The 14,253-nt window shown below is 47.9% G+C and overlaps 1 protein-coding gene across 4 annotated transcripts in view; it reads left to right on the top strand.

The window, feature by feature from the left end:
- The window catches only part of LOC139060760 (ectonucleotide pyrophosphatase/phosphodiesterase family member 3-like), a 73,694-nt gene extending 61,582 nt beyond the window's left edge, over nucleotides 1–12,112 (top strand). For all 4 annotated transcript variants that reach the window (XM_070539872.1, XM_070539870.1, XM_070539873.1 and 1 more), the window contains 4 exons: nucleotides 2,298–2,489; nucleotides 4,035–4,161; nucleotides 5,283–5,490; nucleotides 6,347–12,112. In XM_070539872.1, the coding sequence (XP_070395973.1) occupies nucleotides 2,298–2,489; nucleotides 4,035–4,161; nucleotides 5,283–5,490; nucleotides 6,347–6,647 (828 nt within the window). In that variant the 3' untranslated portion in view covers nucleotides 6,648–12,112. The remainder of the gene's footprint in view (nucleotides 1–2,297; nucleotides 2,490–4,034; nucleotides 4,162–5,282; nucleotides 5,491–6,346) is intronic.
- Nucleotides 12,113–14,253: the final 2,141 nt, after the last annotated feature.

Below are 14,253 nucleotides of genomic sequence, written 5' to 3' on the forward strand. Positions count from 1 at the left end.
CCGTCGGCGTCATTATCCGCGTGCGGTAATTATAAAGCCGGGACAAGCATCTGCGATAGTGTCGGTACGCTGATGAATGTGCGACGCCCGATGCACCGGTTTTGGCTTTGCTTGTCCGCGGGGCAGGGCGAGCCTCGGTGCACTGATGTGTGTTCACAAGTGTCCTGACGAGCACGTGTCGAAGGGGGCGAATCCCAGTGAATGTCCGGACGCTGTCCTCGAGCAAGACTGAGGTGCTGCAAGTATACATGGAATTGCCAACTCTCGAGAGGACTAAGTCGGGACGAGAGGGCGGTTGCACGACTGACCACGGCACTGCCAGGAGCCGCCAGTCCGCACGTGCAACAAGGTTGTGCACATTTTTGTTAGTATATCGCCGTTCAGACGCTGTAGAGTTACCTGGTTAACACGGTTACTAATACAGATGAGGCTGTGAGCCGTTAGAGCGTACAACGAAACTAGAACGACGAGAAAAACTAAACTACATTTACGTTTTTTTTTTCAATGCAACAGACAACAAAGAAGAAGAATGCGCAACGGAGCTGTTAGACATTATAAAGGGTTTTTTTATTTTTATTCAGCAGAAAAGTAAGAAAGGTCGGGACATTTGGCCATCCCGATTGAGTCAAGTCGTGACTTGGGACTTTTACTAAAAATCGGAACTATCCCACTGAATTCGGGGTGGTTGGGCACCGTAGCTGCAAATGCGAAGGCATTAACTATATTACAGTGCCACCTTCTAAAGTGTCTAAGGGATTTTGATTAAGCCTTGCGATACTGTCAACTTTGTCTTCAAATCGTCGAATGCTCTTTTCATGTGCGAGACGGAGAATACTATTAAGGTAGGCGACCCAGCTTAAGTTTATATCATTGTTCCGCAGGTCGCTTTTAGGAAACTAAAGTATCGAACGCCGAGTGAATATCACTGCCCGTTTCGGGGACGGATACACGGAAACTAAACGTGTTCTATGGGCAGGCCTTCATTGCTGCCTGAATTACACTCCGCGGTTGTAGATATGCTGTTAATTGACTTAAAGTTATGTAGAGAGACTTTTACAGCGAAGCTGTATACCTCTACCGTCCAAGGAAATTTTCGTGTCGTTGTAAGCAAAACACTCCCCATACGTGGGCCGATACCGGAGATAGTGCAATGCCGGGCCGGCGCGCGGCTAAGGTGAAGCAGGGGTTAAGCACTCCCCGTACGTGGACCGATCCGAAAGATAGTGCAGCGCTGGGCCGACCTGCGGTGGAGGTGCAGTTCGTCATTAAGGGGCCCACATACACAGCTTCGCTGGTCGTCCTTCTCCACAGAGAGGAAGGGTACTGAGATCTTTTCAATAGCTAACTGCGTACATTACAAACTGTCATACAATTCAGCAAAACGTGCTTCTTCATTTAGCTATCTCTCATAAAAGGGCGGAGTTGCGCTATCAGAGACAGGTAATGTTTAGGAAACACGTTTGATACAGAGAATAACACGCTAAGCAACATTGGTCTCGGTCAGTAACCGAGAGCTGCGCGCCTTCAAGCACGCCATGCACTGACAAACCGACACAAGGCGAGCACCAATTGCTACACGCATAACGACGCAGTTCTTTCTTGTGTCAAGGCGCACGTGCAGCAGGTGCCCCATTCCTGTTCTTCGAACTTTGTTCGCAACATACACGGGGGTTCCTTCACCCTACTACGCCAACCACGGTAGCGCTGCGCGTTACATTTTGTACAAGGCGAGCTGGCACGTAATGAGAGAATAACGGGCATATTGGCAAGAAACGTACGCGGCGTCGCCTACACCTTTCTGCGCAACGTGATTGTCGGATTCGCTGTCTCGCTCTGGGAGTTCTTTCGGTGTGCCGTCACGTGATTGGCAGATGCTGCTGCGCTGCGCCTGGCACGCCACAATAACGTTGGCCACAATTGATTAACACGTGGAGTTTCTCGTAGAACACGCTGCAGACGTCGACGCTAACCTCCCGGACACTATAGGAGATTCGCTAATAGCTCAGTCACCTTGCAGTCATCTTGCAGTGCGCTTTTCTCACCTGAAAGATGACCATGATGGTGCGTTGCATGCGTTGCGCGCTGCAATTTCGCTTTCTAAGTGATTACGCAAACCTGCTTCGAGTTCGCGTGTTATCTAATGTTGGAGCACATGTGTGTGTTCTTGCCTTGCATGTGTGTGCGTCGTTTGTTGTTGTTGTTGTTGTTTTGCCATGATTAGAGCGCTCTGTAGATATAAGTAAGAAGTTTCTCCAGTTATTACTTAACGTATAGTCCCTATCTTTCTACCTCCGCAGACCGTGCGCCCTTCGACAGCACCAGATGCCTTGCCGCGACACACACCCTGGGGACTGCCTTCCCAGGAAGATGCCGAGGCCGGTTCGGACGGCCAGATGTCACCCTGCGTGCTTGCCAACAAGGACTACGTGACAGCCTTCGACGGGGCGCTCAGGCTGCCGCTTTGGACGGCCTTCACGCTCGATGGAAAGGTACACAGCCCCATGTCGCGACTCTTATACGAGAGGGTGGCGGAGTGGCTGTTACGGCAGTGTACCGTGCGGCCAAGCCATCAATTTTAGGACGGCCGCGATGTACGTAGAGCTGCACTCCGCTTCGGATCCTCTTAGGAGCTGCACGTTCCGTTATTTCTTCTCGTATTGTCGCTGCACATGTGCGCTTACCTAATCCCTCTGTAACATGAAGGACACCTGAGCCAGGCCGTCGGCAAACCTAGCGTACCAGCTTCCCAATAAGGTCAGCATCGCTCTCTCCCCTGCCCGGATCGACAATCCTGGAGGCCGTGACTACCGCATGAGTCATTCATTGGACATTACTGGAAGATCCGTGATGTTTAGCAGCGTAACTGTAGACAAAGGACGGCGAAAGAGGTGACGTGTCTCCGTCTGTCGCTGTGCTTAGTCTACGTTCGTGCTGTCAAAAATCGTGGATCAACACCAACTAGTATACGGTCGCGTACCTTGCTGGGAAGTCGCCCACAGCCTATAGTATGCATATAATCAATTTTGTGACCTACACTCCAAAGGGTCGGACACCTGTTGCGGCGTCTTGCAGACCTCACGGGTTCCTGGTACATAGCTGCAAGTTAGTTGTATACATTACACTAAATCAGCTGGTCCTGCACGTGGTGTTTTGTCTTGCTGCCAAGGGATGATCCATGTTGGTTTGGAGGTTTATAAGGACCCGATAGAAAGACATACAGAGGAATAAAAAAAGCAGTATATGATGAACCAGAACGAAGCCTAATTGGCTACCCCACACTGGGGAAAGGGGAAAAGGCCGAAAATAATAAAGAGGAGCAGAGAGGGCGACCTGAGGCACGCTTTCTACGCAGACGAATTGGGATGTTCATCACTGCCTCAGAGACAGTCAGCCAGTCCGGTTGACTTCGGAAACCACAGCCGCGCTCTCGTGGCTTTGTGCAGCTGCGGTATGCGAGCTAACACAGCGCATAGACGCTATAGCGCATGGCGGTTGTTTAATTTTGACCAGCTAAGGTTCTTTGAGGTTCACACGAAAGCGCACGAGCGTTTTGCATTCCGCCTCCCATCAGAATCCGCCATCATGATCAGGAATCGGATCCGCGACCTTGAGTTAAGCAGCTGAACCTTAGAGTAATAAAATGATATTTTTCTATGGCAGAATTTCATAGCCTCTCGGTCACGGCGGTGGAATATGTGCCTCACGAAAGCGCACGTTTGGGACGTTCGCGTGGTTAGACCTGCACGGTACCACTAACCAGGCACCAATAATTATTCGCACCTGGACTACGTGGCCTGAGTACGGTTAGGAAAACGAGAACAAGGGGAAAACAGGAAGTTTCGACAAGTGGACTTGTCGAAACGTTGGCTTCTGCTTTCAGCTTGTTCTCGTTTTGCTCATCGTCTTGAATTTCCATCTCCCGCCTTCCCCGTGGTATATACGACTTGGGGATAATGCCCAGACGTCGTTACCGACGGCGCCTGCGTTCCACCGAGTATGCGCCACGTGCGTATACAGATGTGACATCGCTGCAGCACGAGCACGCCATCGCCAACGCTTGCTGGGAGCGTGACGCACGACTTAAGGGTGCCGACCTCAGCTGCCACGATTACGAGGCCCTGGCCACGAGGTCTTTAACCAAGGAACCACTCTTCCCGCCAGGTACGTATCGTTTATGCTTCTACCCTATAATTGCCAGCGCCAAAAGTCTAAACGGGTGGTCCGCAGTCCGGATTATCAATCAATCAATCAATCAATCAATCAATCAATCAATCAATCAATCAATCAATCAATCAATCAATCAGTTGCAACAACTCGGCGTCTCAGACCACAAGAGTGCAGTTCAGACCTTACACGCACCGGAGTGTCTTACGTATCCGAGTGTGCGATGAGCCTCTCTTTAGCATAATGCAACTTATGGAGACGCGTGACCCACTTTCCCACTTCTTGACGTACTGCACAGACTGCCACGGTTAACTACGCGCGTCCTACAACGTCTTTAGAAAAGTTGTTCCTGTTTCCGAAACGTGTACGATCTGGCGTTCCCTCGGCGCACTTGGAGAGGCGGTCAGCGCCGCTTTCGTAATTATTCCCGTCCTGTTTGAGGGAGTAAATATTTGTCCCATATTTTCCAGAGCGGTTCATTCACGCTTACTCTACTTGTGCCCAATCAAAGAGAACGTAGTTCATATGGCGAGGTCGCTCAGGTGGTGAAACTACGGTAACTCTCGATATTGGGAGTAAAAACCGGAAGCAAGCAGCTGGCCCTGCCAAAGCCCCTCCATGCCACCGCTTTTTTCGTGGTCGGGCGGAAGCGTTTATGGAGGATCTTTAAGTCCGAGCCTGCCATAAGGGAGCTGCTAATACTCCCTTTATGTTTAGGGTGTACTTTTGTAAAAATCAATTGAGTCAGTCTCTGGATTTTGTAGACCACATAGCCTCTCCATGCAAGAATTCTTACATTCCGTTGAATTTACATCAAATTTCCTTTTACTTCAACACCTTTCAGTAGAGAAACCACATATGTTTTCTGTATAGTTCCGTACACCTTTTTGAAAATTTGTCTTTGGGGGTGAAAGGGTGTATCTAAGGTATAAACAGCTTCCACGGCGTCCAACAGCGTATGTGTGTGTTTGTGTGTGAATGCTAGAAGATTACACGCTATAAATAGACAATACATATTCCACAGAAAAAAAGAAAACTCTAGGCTTTCTATTAAGTGTCCAGATTTCTGCCACACATGTGTACGGTGCACTCTGAGCACGCGCGCTCTGTCGCCGCAGAGCTGGCCTCGTCCCGCGCCGAGCAGTCGGCGGTGTGGCTGCACTCGAACGCGCTGCCCTTCTACCACAACCACTCGGCGGGCGTGCGGCGCGAGCTGCTGCGCCTGGTGCAGCTCTGGGAGGCGCGCCACGGCTCGCTGCACCTGGTCACCGGGCCGGCCTTCGACCTGGACGGGAACGGACGCAGGCCGCCACTGCACAGGCTCAGGTTCGGAGCGCTCGGCGCGAGCATTTCTCGCTTTAAGGATTCGAGCAGCGGCCTTTAATCGACCGCGCTGGCGTTCCGCATAGCTTTAAGGATTCGACCGCACAACGAGTTGCCTGCACGGTGCTGCTGCGGACGGCTTATAGCCGGGCAGTGAAGGTGCACCGGCAATGGCACTCCCACGTGCGCCACGATTGTTACCCAGTATGTGTGAAGGGAAAAGTGTGCAATCTGCGCGTTCCACCCTGTGGGGTCATAACTCGAAAAATTAAAAATACGTTTGCGAGGTCGAGGAAGGCATAACGAGCAAAGGAGCAGAAAATGATAGGTGTGACGTTACAGAAAGACGGCAGCGTGTATTAGAGAGCGAACGCGGGATATAGTTAATATTTCAGTTGAGATAAAGAGGAATACATAAAGTTAGCAAGTTCACGTTTTGCATAGAGTAGATAGCTAGTGTTGTATCACAGGAACGGTATGGTTGCCAAGAAAACGTTAATGCAGGCGGCAGAGGATTGGGTGACAGGAAGGAGTACAGGCTATTTTCAGGCACAGAATGCATGTGGAGTGGTCACTGGAGATGGGTGGGAGAGGTCTTCGTCTAGCTGTGGATATAATGATTGCATTGGTGATGCCGACGATTACGGCGATCATTTTCCTCTCTGTGGTGGCGTCAGCCTTTTTCAAAGGCCACCAGTCGGGACGACACAGTCGCGCAACGCACGAACCTTCCCAGGGTCGCACATGGTGTGACGTGTCGCCACCGGCGTCGCTGTTCCCGGGTAGACGAGCCTTAGGTTATTCCGGTGTGCGCGCCCGTACGCGAGTGCACGCTCAACATCTCCTCATTGCCGTGCAGGGCCGCGGACGGCGTTCCGCCGGTGCCGACGCACGTGTTCTGCGTGGTGACGCGCTGCCTGTCCGAGGGGGTCCCGGTGGACCGGTGTCCCGCCGAGCGGCTGGACGCGGCCGCCTTCCTGCTGCCGCACCTGCTGCGCCCCGAGAACTGCCAGCCGTGGCCGCAGTACCTGCTGCAGCACTCGGCCACCGTCGGCGACGTCGAGCTGCTCACCGGGTTGCGATTCTATCGCGACCTTCCGCCCTACGAACGCATACGGCTGCGCACGGTCATACCGCAGGCGCTGTGGCCTGCACAGTGAGGCTCGAGCCTGCCGCAGCTTGTCTGTGGCGCAACGAGCATTTGCAGGTTGTCTCGCCAATACCGTGTTTCGGTATTAGCCAGCCGCAGCCAGCGCTAGTGTCGGCGTTGCTCGATGGGAAGGGTGGGCGCACGAGTGGTAAGGTGCTCTTCCGCAGTCGCGTGTGCAACGATAGCGAGCGACGAGCGGAACTTTTTTCCATCCGAGGCGAAATCCGCATGCCCCGCGAAATATGTGGCTGAAAGCAAGATTATCACTTACATCGCGCAGTGAGAGAAAGATTTTCTGTCGAATTGAAAAAAAAAAAATGGTATTGCCGGAAAAATATCGCGCGGCGAATGACAGATACGTCCCTCGCGGATGTTTGCGCAGTGCACACGCCGACGAACAATGTGAATCATTTTCCTCTCCGAGCTGCACCACACATGTTCCTTTTCATACGTGGCCAGGCAATGCTGGCGAAGCTACTACGCAAGTAGTGCAGTCTCACTCCGCGTGTTTCGCAGTGCAGTTCTGCGACGATGTATACGACTGGTGGACGTAAGGTTGCATCCGTGTTGTTTGTGCTTCCAGTATGCGACGCACTATGTTTTGCTCGTGAGTGGAAGCGATGCGCTGTGGCCGCGGGTCGCAAAAAGGCTTCCCTATGCTCGTTCGTTGGCAAATAGGTACAGATTTGCAACACGTTCCATGCAATAATCGCGTTACATTTTGCGACACAGAAGTACGAGACAATGTTATGTCGAATTACATGACAGATACCTGTATATTTCTTTAATATCTGACGCAATATTCTGACGGCATTCAATTTTACTTTATTTGTTCATTTAGACAGACACAACTTATACACAGCGTTTGTATGCGAAGGGGTGGAAAAGAGGCAGCTACCGCATTCACTCGTGTAAGGCCCGCACCCCCACTTTGGAATGGGAAAATTTGGAAACTAAGCTTTCACTAAAATTCACTAAACGTCACGTGCATCGCTGCTTACCGCCAAATTCCCAAAAGCCGTTACAAGATGGCACTACTCACTGTCCGAAAAATTGGTTGCCGACTGTAAATGCCGTATAAGCCGTTGTACACCCTTAGGTGTCCTTAAGGGTGCAGATCGGTCTATAACTCGCTTCCTTACACCCACAAAGGGTGTAAAAGCTTGAGTTATCGACAGAAAGCACCCGTAAGTGTGCAAATTGGTTTACAGTGTGTTCGTAGTCGCCCGCTATTGGTTTCATTTATTTGCATTGCAGCCTGACCGCAGTTCGGCTTCAGTGAGCAGCCATAAACCAGCCCCGTGTAGGGCCCGCACCCGGTATAGATGCCGCATAGAAATGGGCGGGTCTTATATGAGTAAATACGGTATATGCCTGACAGAGCACCAAACCCTGCTTTAATAACCAAATTACGCACGTTCATCCCATTGAATTATTGCATTCTTCGATGATATGGAAATGAGAGAACCACGCATAAAATTTTACTCCTGCGAGGAAAAACAAAGCACACCGTAGACAACGCTTCACAAACTTCTCGTGCAAACAAAATTACGAGACCTTTGACCCACACTTGAAAAAAAAAGCACAATTGAAAGCAGACTATGCAATAGAAATATTACAACACTTGTGTGCGCCGTCGGGCATAGCACCGATATGAGCAAAACCGTCCCGGAACCGAAAACAGATCACATAATAATAATAAATTCACATCTGAAGCGCGAGTACATAAGTATGCATCTTCTTTTTCTAAAGCGCTACTGACCGGCTTTCTTTCCATTATGCCTGTAACTACAGAATGTCTGTTCGAAAGCTGAGGAATCATGTGCGTCAATTTTTACCTGCCGTAATTTGTCCGTATTTTGTCGCTTTAATAGCTAGGGCGTCTAAAACCTTAGGTATGTGGTTTCCGAAAAAGCGTCATGGAATGCTTCCGTGTTCCATTTAGTTTGATCATAAGTGAGTGGGGTAATTATTTTTTTTTGTAGAAAATAATTTCAAAACTTATGATGTTGGCGATATTGGGGCAGAATTCATTCGTCTTAGAACGTCTTCGATTATGCGTAGCACTATTTTTTTTTTTTGCAGTCTATGAATACATTTTTTATTGATTTTGGACGTTGTGGCCCCAAATTAGCAGAAAGTAATAGATAGGCGAGTACACTAACGTATAGTAAAGCTGCACTGCTTACCAAAGTGGCAAGAAATAACTGGTTTTACCAATTATATCAACTGCTCGTGAAATATCGTTACGAAGTTTATTGATATGAAAGGAACAATTCAAAGCCGTTCTGTTTTAACAACGCCAAGAAACTTCTGACATACAGCGCTTTCAATCAAAACTCCTCGAAATTTACTTTGAATTTTTTGGTCGCGAATGTAAGCAGGGAGAGAAGCCTCTCTAGCCTTCAGTGTTGCCTTCTACGCATGAAAAGGAGCCTGGATGCTCCTCATAGGCTAAAACACGTCGGCGGGCTAGTTGGTTTGAATCCATGATAGTGTGTGTAAACGCTACAACAGTGTGTAGCGCTGTCTCTGTGTATGTTTTGTTTCTACGTCCTCGTTCAGTCGCGTTTACACACACTATTATGTCCTCCTAGGCGCCGCAACTGTGCGCAGTCATAATGACACATACAACACAAACATAAAAAAAATTGTACGGCGCGCTCCCTTCGAAAAGCGTCCCTGCCCTGTCGTACTCTAGCAACGCGTCCTAGATAACTGAAAAGTCCTGGAGACGTCGAAAGACATTGGTCCTCTGTGACGTCGTTGTTTCAGGCATTGTGTTGTCTCGGATGAGTTCGTCCACTTCACGAAGATTCCCGTGATAACTGAGCACATAGATACAAGACTCGGTTCGATATTTGTCAGATTAAGGTTCCAAGGTATTGGCTGCTTTGCGTTAAAGTGCTACTGCAACTTCCTGTTTTTAAGTATTCCGGCTCCTCCACCATTTGTCTACTTCTAGGATAATTTCCACTCTCTTAAGAAGTGTACAGAAGCAGCACTTTACTGCATACAGAATTGTTATTAATACTAGACTTGACACAAGAACTGAGAACTGATGGTTTGCACTGAAGCAGCAGAACGTCTTGTAAGCTATACAGTGCCTGCTTCTGTCCTTCGTGCGATGTCAAAAGTGTCTGCAACTCCGCTTTCTACTCCTCACTCATGAGTGCCTTTCTCATGAGCAATGTGTGGGCAGCTGCGGTGGTCGTTAGTATATTTTTCTCATGAATGGGTCAGGGTTCCCAGCTTCTGTGGCCGCGCTTTGCATTTATCTGGTTCGTCGTTAGTCTTGAAATAAAAGTGCCGCGATAGGTAGCTATCAATTCGCTTCCTTCATGCATCCTCGCGCTTTCCTTCGTGTGACGTCATCTGGTCGCCCCTCTCGCAGGCGCGGACGAGGCCGGGTATTTCTTCTCTTCTGGAATTTGCCGTGGCTGTAACTGCGCGTGGTAGACAAGCAAGCATACCAGCTGGCGCAGCGGAACGACATCGAGAACTACTACTTGTACGCGAGTGCTTTATGGCGCGCTGACCACCGGTGCATGTGGGTTAGAGAGCAACGTCGTTAAAGAGCAGCTTTACGAGAGCGCCTGGTGATACATGTGCATATATTTTTGTCCACAATTATTTTGTTACATGTTCCTTTACACGTTAGACATGTTACACGTTACATGTAACATTTTGTTACAGCTGGCTGGTGTTTGGAATTGTGTGCATGTCGAGTGGAATCGCTGCGCTGTCGTCATGCTACCCCATTCATATCACATGTTGTTATTGCGAGACTTCCGTGTACTTACTTTACACGGGTGGCTGTTGTGCGGTGCTCTGCTTGCATACATCGTACATGCGACATTTCAATGACCACTGCCTTGCCGTTATGAGCATCAGTTACAACGAAACGCCATCCGAGGACAGCGGGAAAATGTTTTATGTCATAGCCGACATTTCGCTATAACAGGTCGCAGTTACAGACGTGTGGCTTTTTTTATGGAAGATCGCAAAACGCTCGTTACTTCCGTTGTTTTGCTCGCTCCCCTTTCGTAACACGTAGGCTACGCTGTGTTTGTTCCGGCAGCTGAGTCGGCAGGCTACTTAACAACGCGTAACAGTCAGATGGCGCTGTGCCACGCCCGTGTTTCACTCGATTTTCCAAATGCCTGCTTCAGTGAATTTCTCCGTTGCAAGTGGAGCGAAACCTCATCAAGACGAAATTTTCCGTAAGTGACGATTCCTTCATTGTAAGCTTTCAGCGATGCCGCTCTTCAGAAATGCATGCACTAATTGATTAAGCACGTCGCTTTGTTGTCGTATACAGAAGAAATGTGCGGCTTTCTTTGTGCCGAGCCGAGGATCGTGAAATTTTGTGGCTCTCCTTCATATTCTCCTGTACTTCTTACCTTCCACTCCGAAGGTGGATTATGGCATTAAAACCATACAATTTTGTTTATTATTATATCACCACACTATATAAAGACCTGCTCCTCGCGCCATTTCATCTCTGAAATTGTGATAACGCGACCGACGCACTTTGCCAAGGTGAACAGACGTGATTCGAGCGTAATCATGTGGCTATTTACCGGACCTATGCATTTGAAGTGTCTCGCGCAGGTTTAGGGCTATGTTCGGCGCTATAAACTGCTCGTGAGGTTGTATGCTTCGTGAGGCGATGTTTCACCCGTCGCCACGTCAGGACACCGAAGTGCTGTGCAGTAATGATGTATGAATGTTACCTATTTCCGCGGTGATAATTGACGCAGCATGGAAGTCTGAGAACGGTATTGTTCGTCCCGGGCATCATGTCCTGTCATTATTCTTGCGTGCCTTCTTTTTGTCAATTTCATTGTTAATCTCTTTAGCCAGTGACTCCTGGCGTGTGTATAATTAACTGAACGTAATTATGAAGTACTGGCTTCAGAACAGACATTGCATACTGCTCTCGAAGGATACTTAACAGAAGTTGCTGTTGTATAGACACTACATCAATGACGTTTTTTTTTTTCAATCTTTGTGTTGTAAAGAAGTGCTGTCTCTGCTGAGACCGAAGATCTCCAGCAGTGGCAACACTTATTATATTCGTGATATTTTCTCAAGTGTTTAGACTGCTTTTGTCTTGATGAGTTGTGCTGGCATTTTCTTCAGTTGAATGTCACTGGCAGCTAACATCTGCATTTATCAGACGAGCAAGCTCTCCTAACACTTCCTGTCTACGGCTGCACGAGAATTTCTCGTCAAACGAATGCTCACTGCTTTCTTTGTGACCATCATCGCTTCGGAAACAATCATTCTTGAAGTCTGGGCACCAGTTACATCGTGGGTGTGCCCGTCGTGGTCACGCTGCTCACGTACCCTGACTTGAGTGTTCATCCTGATGCCCTTGAGAGACCAGAGCTCGGCACTAGGTGGAAATGAATGCATTTTTTATGCCTTCGGAGTGACCGCCTTTAATAAAAGTTGCTTCCAACTGGCCAACACTGTTCAAACATGTCTGTGGTATGCGCGGGACCATGATAGTCACAATCGTTATCTTTGGCACTATTATGCTATTCAAGTCGATCGCAGGTCAGATGCCTCGCTCATTTACGGCATCAACTTGTCTTTGTTGTGTGCAGAGTTCACCTACTGTACACATGTGACGTTCCTATAACCTCGACACACAATCTGATACTGCGTCATCTACAGTATTCTCTCTCTACCTGTTATTCAAATCAATAAAACTAGCAGATCGCGCAATAAAGGAAGGCAAAATGAGGATTTTTTCATTGTGCAGCTGTCATAAGTGCCTTAAGGATAGAGCACGTGATCGAAGTGGCACGCTCGCAGCGATGTTTCCGTGTGCTCAGGCACAATCTTTTTCAAAAGTGTACAAGTCGTCGGACAGCTGACTTCGCACTCCTGCAGATTTACTAGTGACGTTTATTACACTTTTAGTATACGGTTAATAAACGGTCACAGAGAAAGAAAAAAAAATCAGTGAACTTGTACAGCACTGCGATATTTACCGTTCTCGAAGGCTTTATTTTTTCGGTATACCTACATCTCGCCTGCACGGCATTATCGTAGGGGGGTTAAAGCACAAGGGGTCACAATGGAAAAATATTCAGCAATATCAAAAGAATACATCAGTAAATGCAACATTATTTAAGCCCTGAAATTCGCAATAGTGGAAGACAAATTGACAAACTACAGCAACATGTAAAGAAAAATATATGTGCGCACAGTAGAGTATGTGTAGAGATGAATAAAAGAACATTAAAAGAACATGGCTCTCAATAGCATTTTCAATACCAGACGCTGCCATTACTTCATTAGGGAGCTCATTCCAATCGTTATTGCGCTGTTCTCAAGTTTAATAAAATGTTTGAGCTCCTGAACCGAACTTTTTCGACCTCGTTGATTAGAACATGATTTGTGTTCTTTCAAGTACAACAAATATAATGCACACTGGTTCTGATTTTACTTATCAAGATCATTTCTAGGTTCCACATGTATTAGCAGGATACTAACGAGCTTGTAACAAGCTAACATGAACATTGGAAGAAGCTAACGCTTGACTCAATGTTCATGTCTAACAATCATCTTATTGCACCCATAGCACATTTTCGTTCTTACGTTGTTGTTGTTATATTCGTTGTTGAGTAGCTCATCTCTCAAGTCCACTGCATTACAGTGGCCTGTCTCTCCAACGATGTCTGTCTTTCCTATCTATGCTCAGCTCATCGCATGCACGTGAATTGTCTAGCCTTGTCACGCCACATAATCCTGTGCCGCTCCCGGTTGCATTTCTGTTTCCTTGGAATTCATTCAAAGTATAACAGCGTGTCTTCTTTAGCAAGGACACAAAGGAAGAACAGATAAGGCCATGCAGAAACTACAGACAATCATGCAGAACCACCTATCTTTGGCGCTACTTGGTTTAATTCACTTTGTTACCTTAAGAAGCGTCGGTTATATGTTCTGTACACTACATTACCTCTACAAGCTCAGTCCATAATCTCAACGCAAGCTATGCGTGTTTGCCTCCCAATCCATACCGTCGTTTTTCTGTCAACCTGCGAAGTCTCCCGAATTTTCCTAATGTTTACGAGTTTGGGGCCCGTTTACGATATCACAAACATTGCACGACGTTTTATAGAAAATGAATTTTGTTTTCGAAATTGCTCCCACGTCGGTCTCCATACCTTCTATTTCGTCTTCTGATGCCGAAAAGAAATGCCAGATGGATACTTGCATCGAGCAAGTTTATACAGACAAGTTCTTGAAGCAGGTGACATTGGCAACAGCTAAGTTGCTGAAGAAGTCACTGCGATCTAGAAAAGTTGCTGCTTGTCAACATATGTCGTTCTGTGTTTGCTGCTGCTCGGTGTGTTGCGTGAAAATTTAAATCCTCGTTACTAATGTGCGCATGCATTCCTTAAAAGACGTGCTCAAGGCAAACTTTAAAAGATCATGTGTTCTATCTTGCCCCTTCGGTGCGCCGTCGCTAGCAGCCAAACGCACTCCGCGTCTCTGGAGGCCATAGAGTTTCATATTAGTATACCTAGAGGCAAATCTGGCGCTGCGATCGTTCAACCTACATGGGAATGATGGGAAGTACAGGCTTCGGATTGGCA

The sequence above is a fragment of the Dermacentor albipictus genome, chromosome 6 (assembly GCF_038994185.2).
Source record: "Dermacentor albipictus isolate Rhodes 1998 colony chromosome 6, USDA_Dalb.pri_finalv2, whole genome shotgun sequence".
Classification (NCBI taxonomy): domain Eukaryota; kingdom Metazoa; phylum Arthropoda; class Arachnida; order Ixodida; family Ixodidae; genus Dermacentor; species Dermacentor albipictus.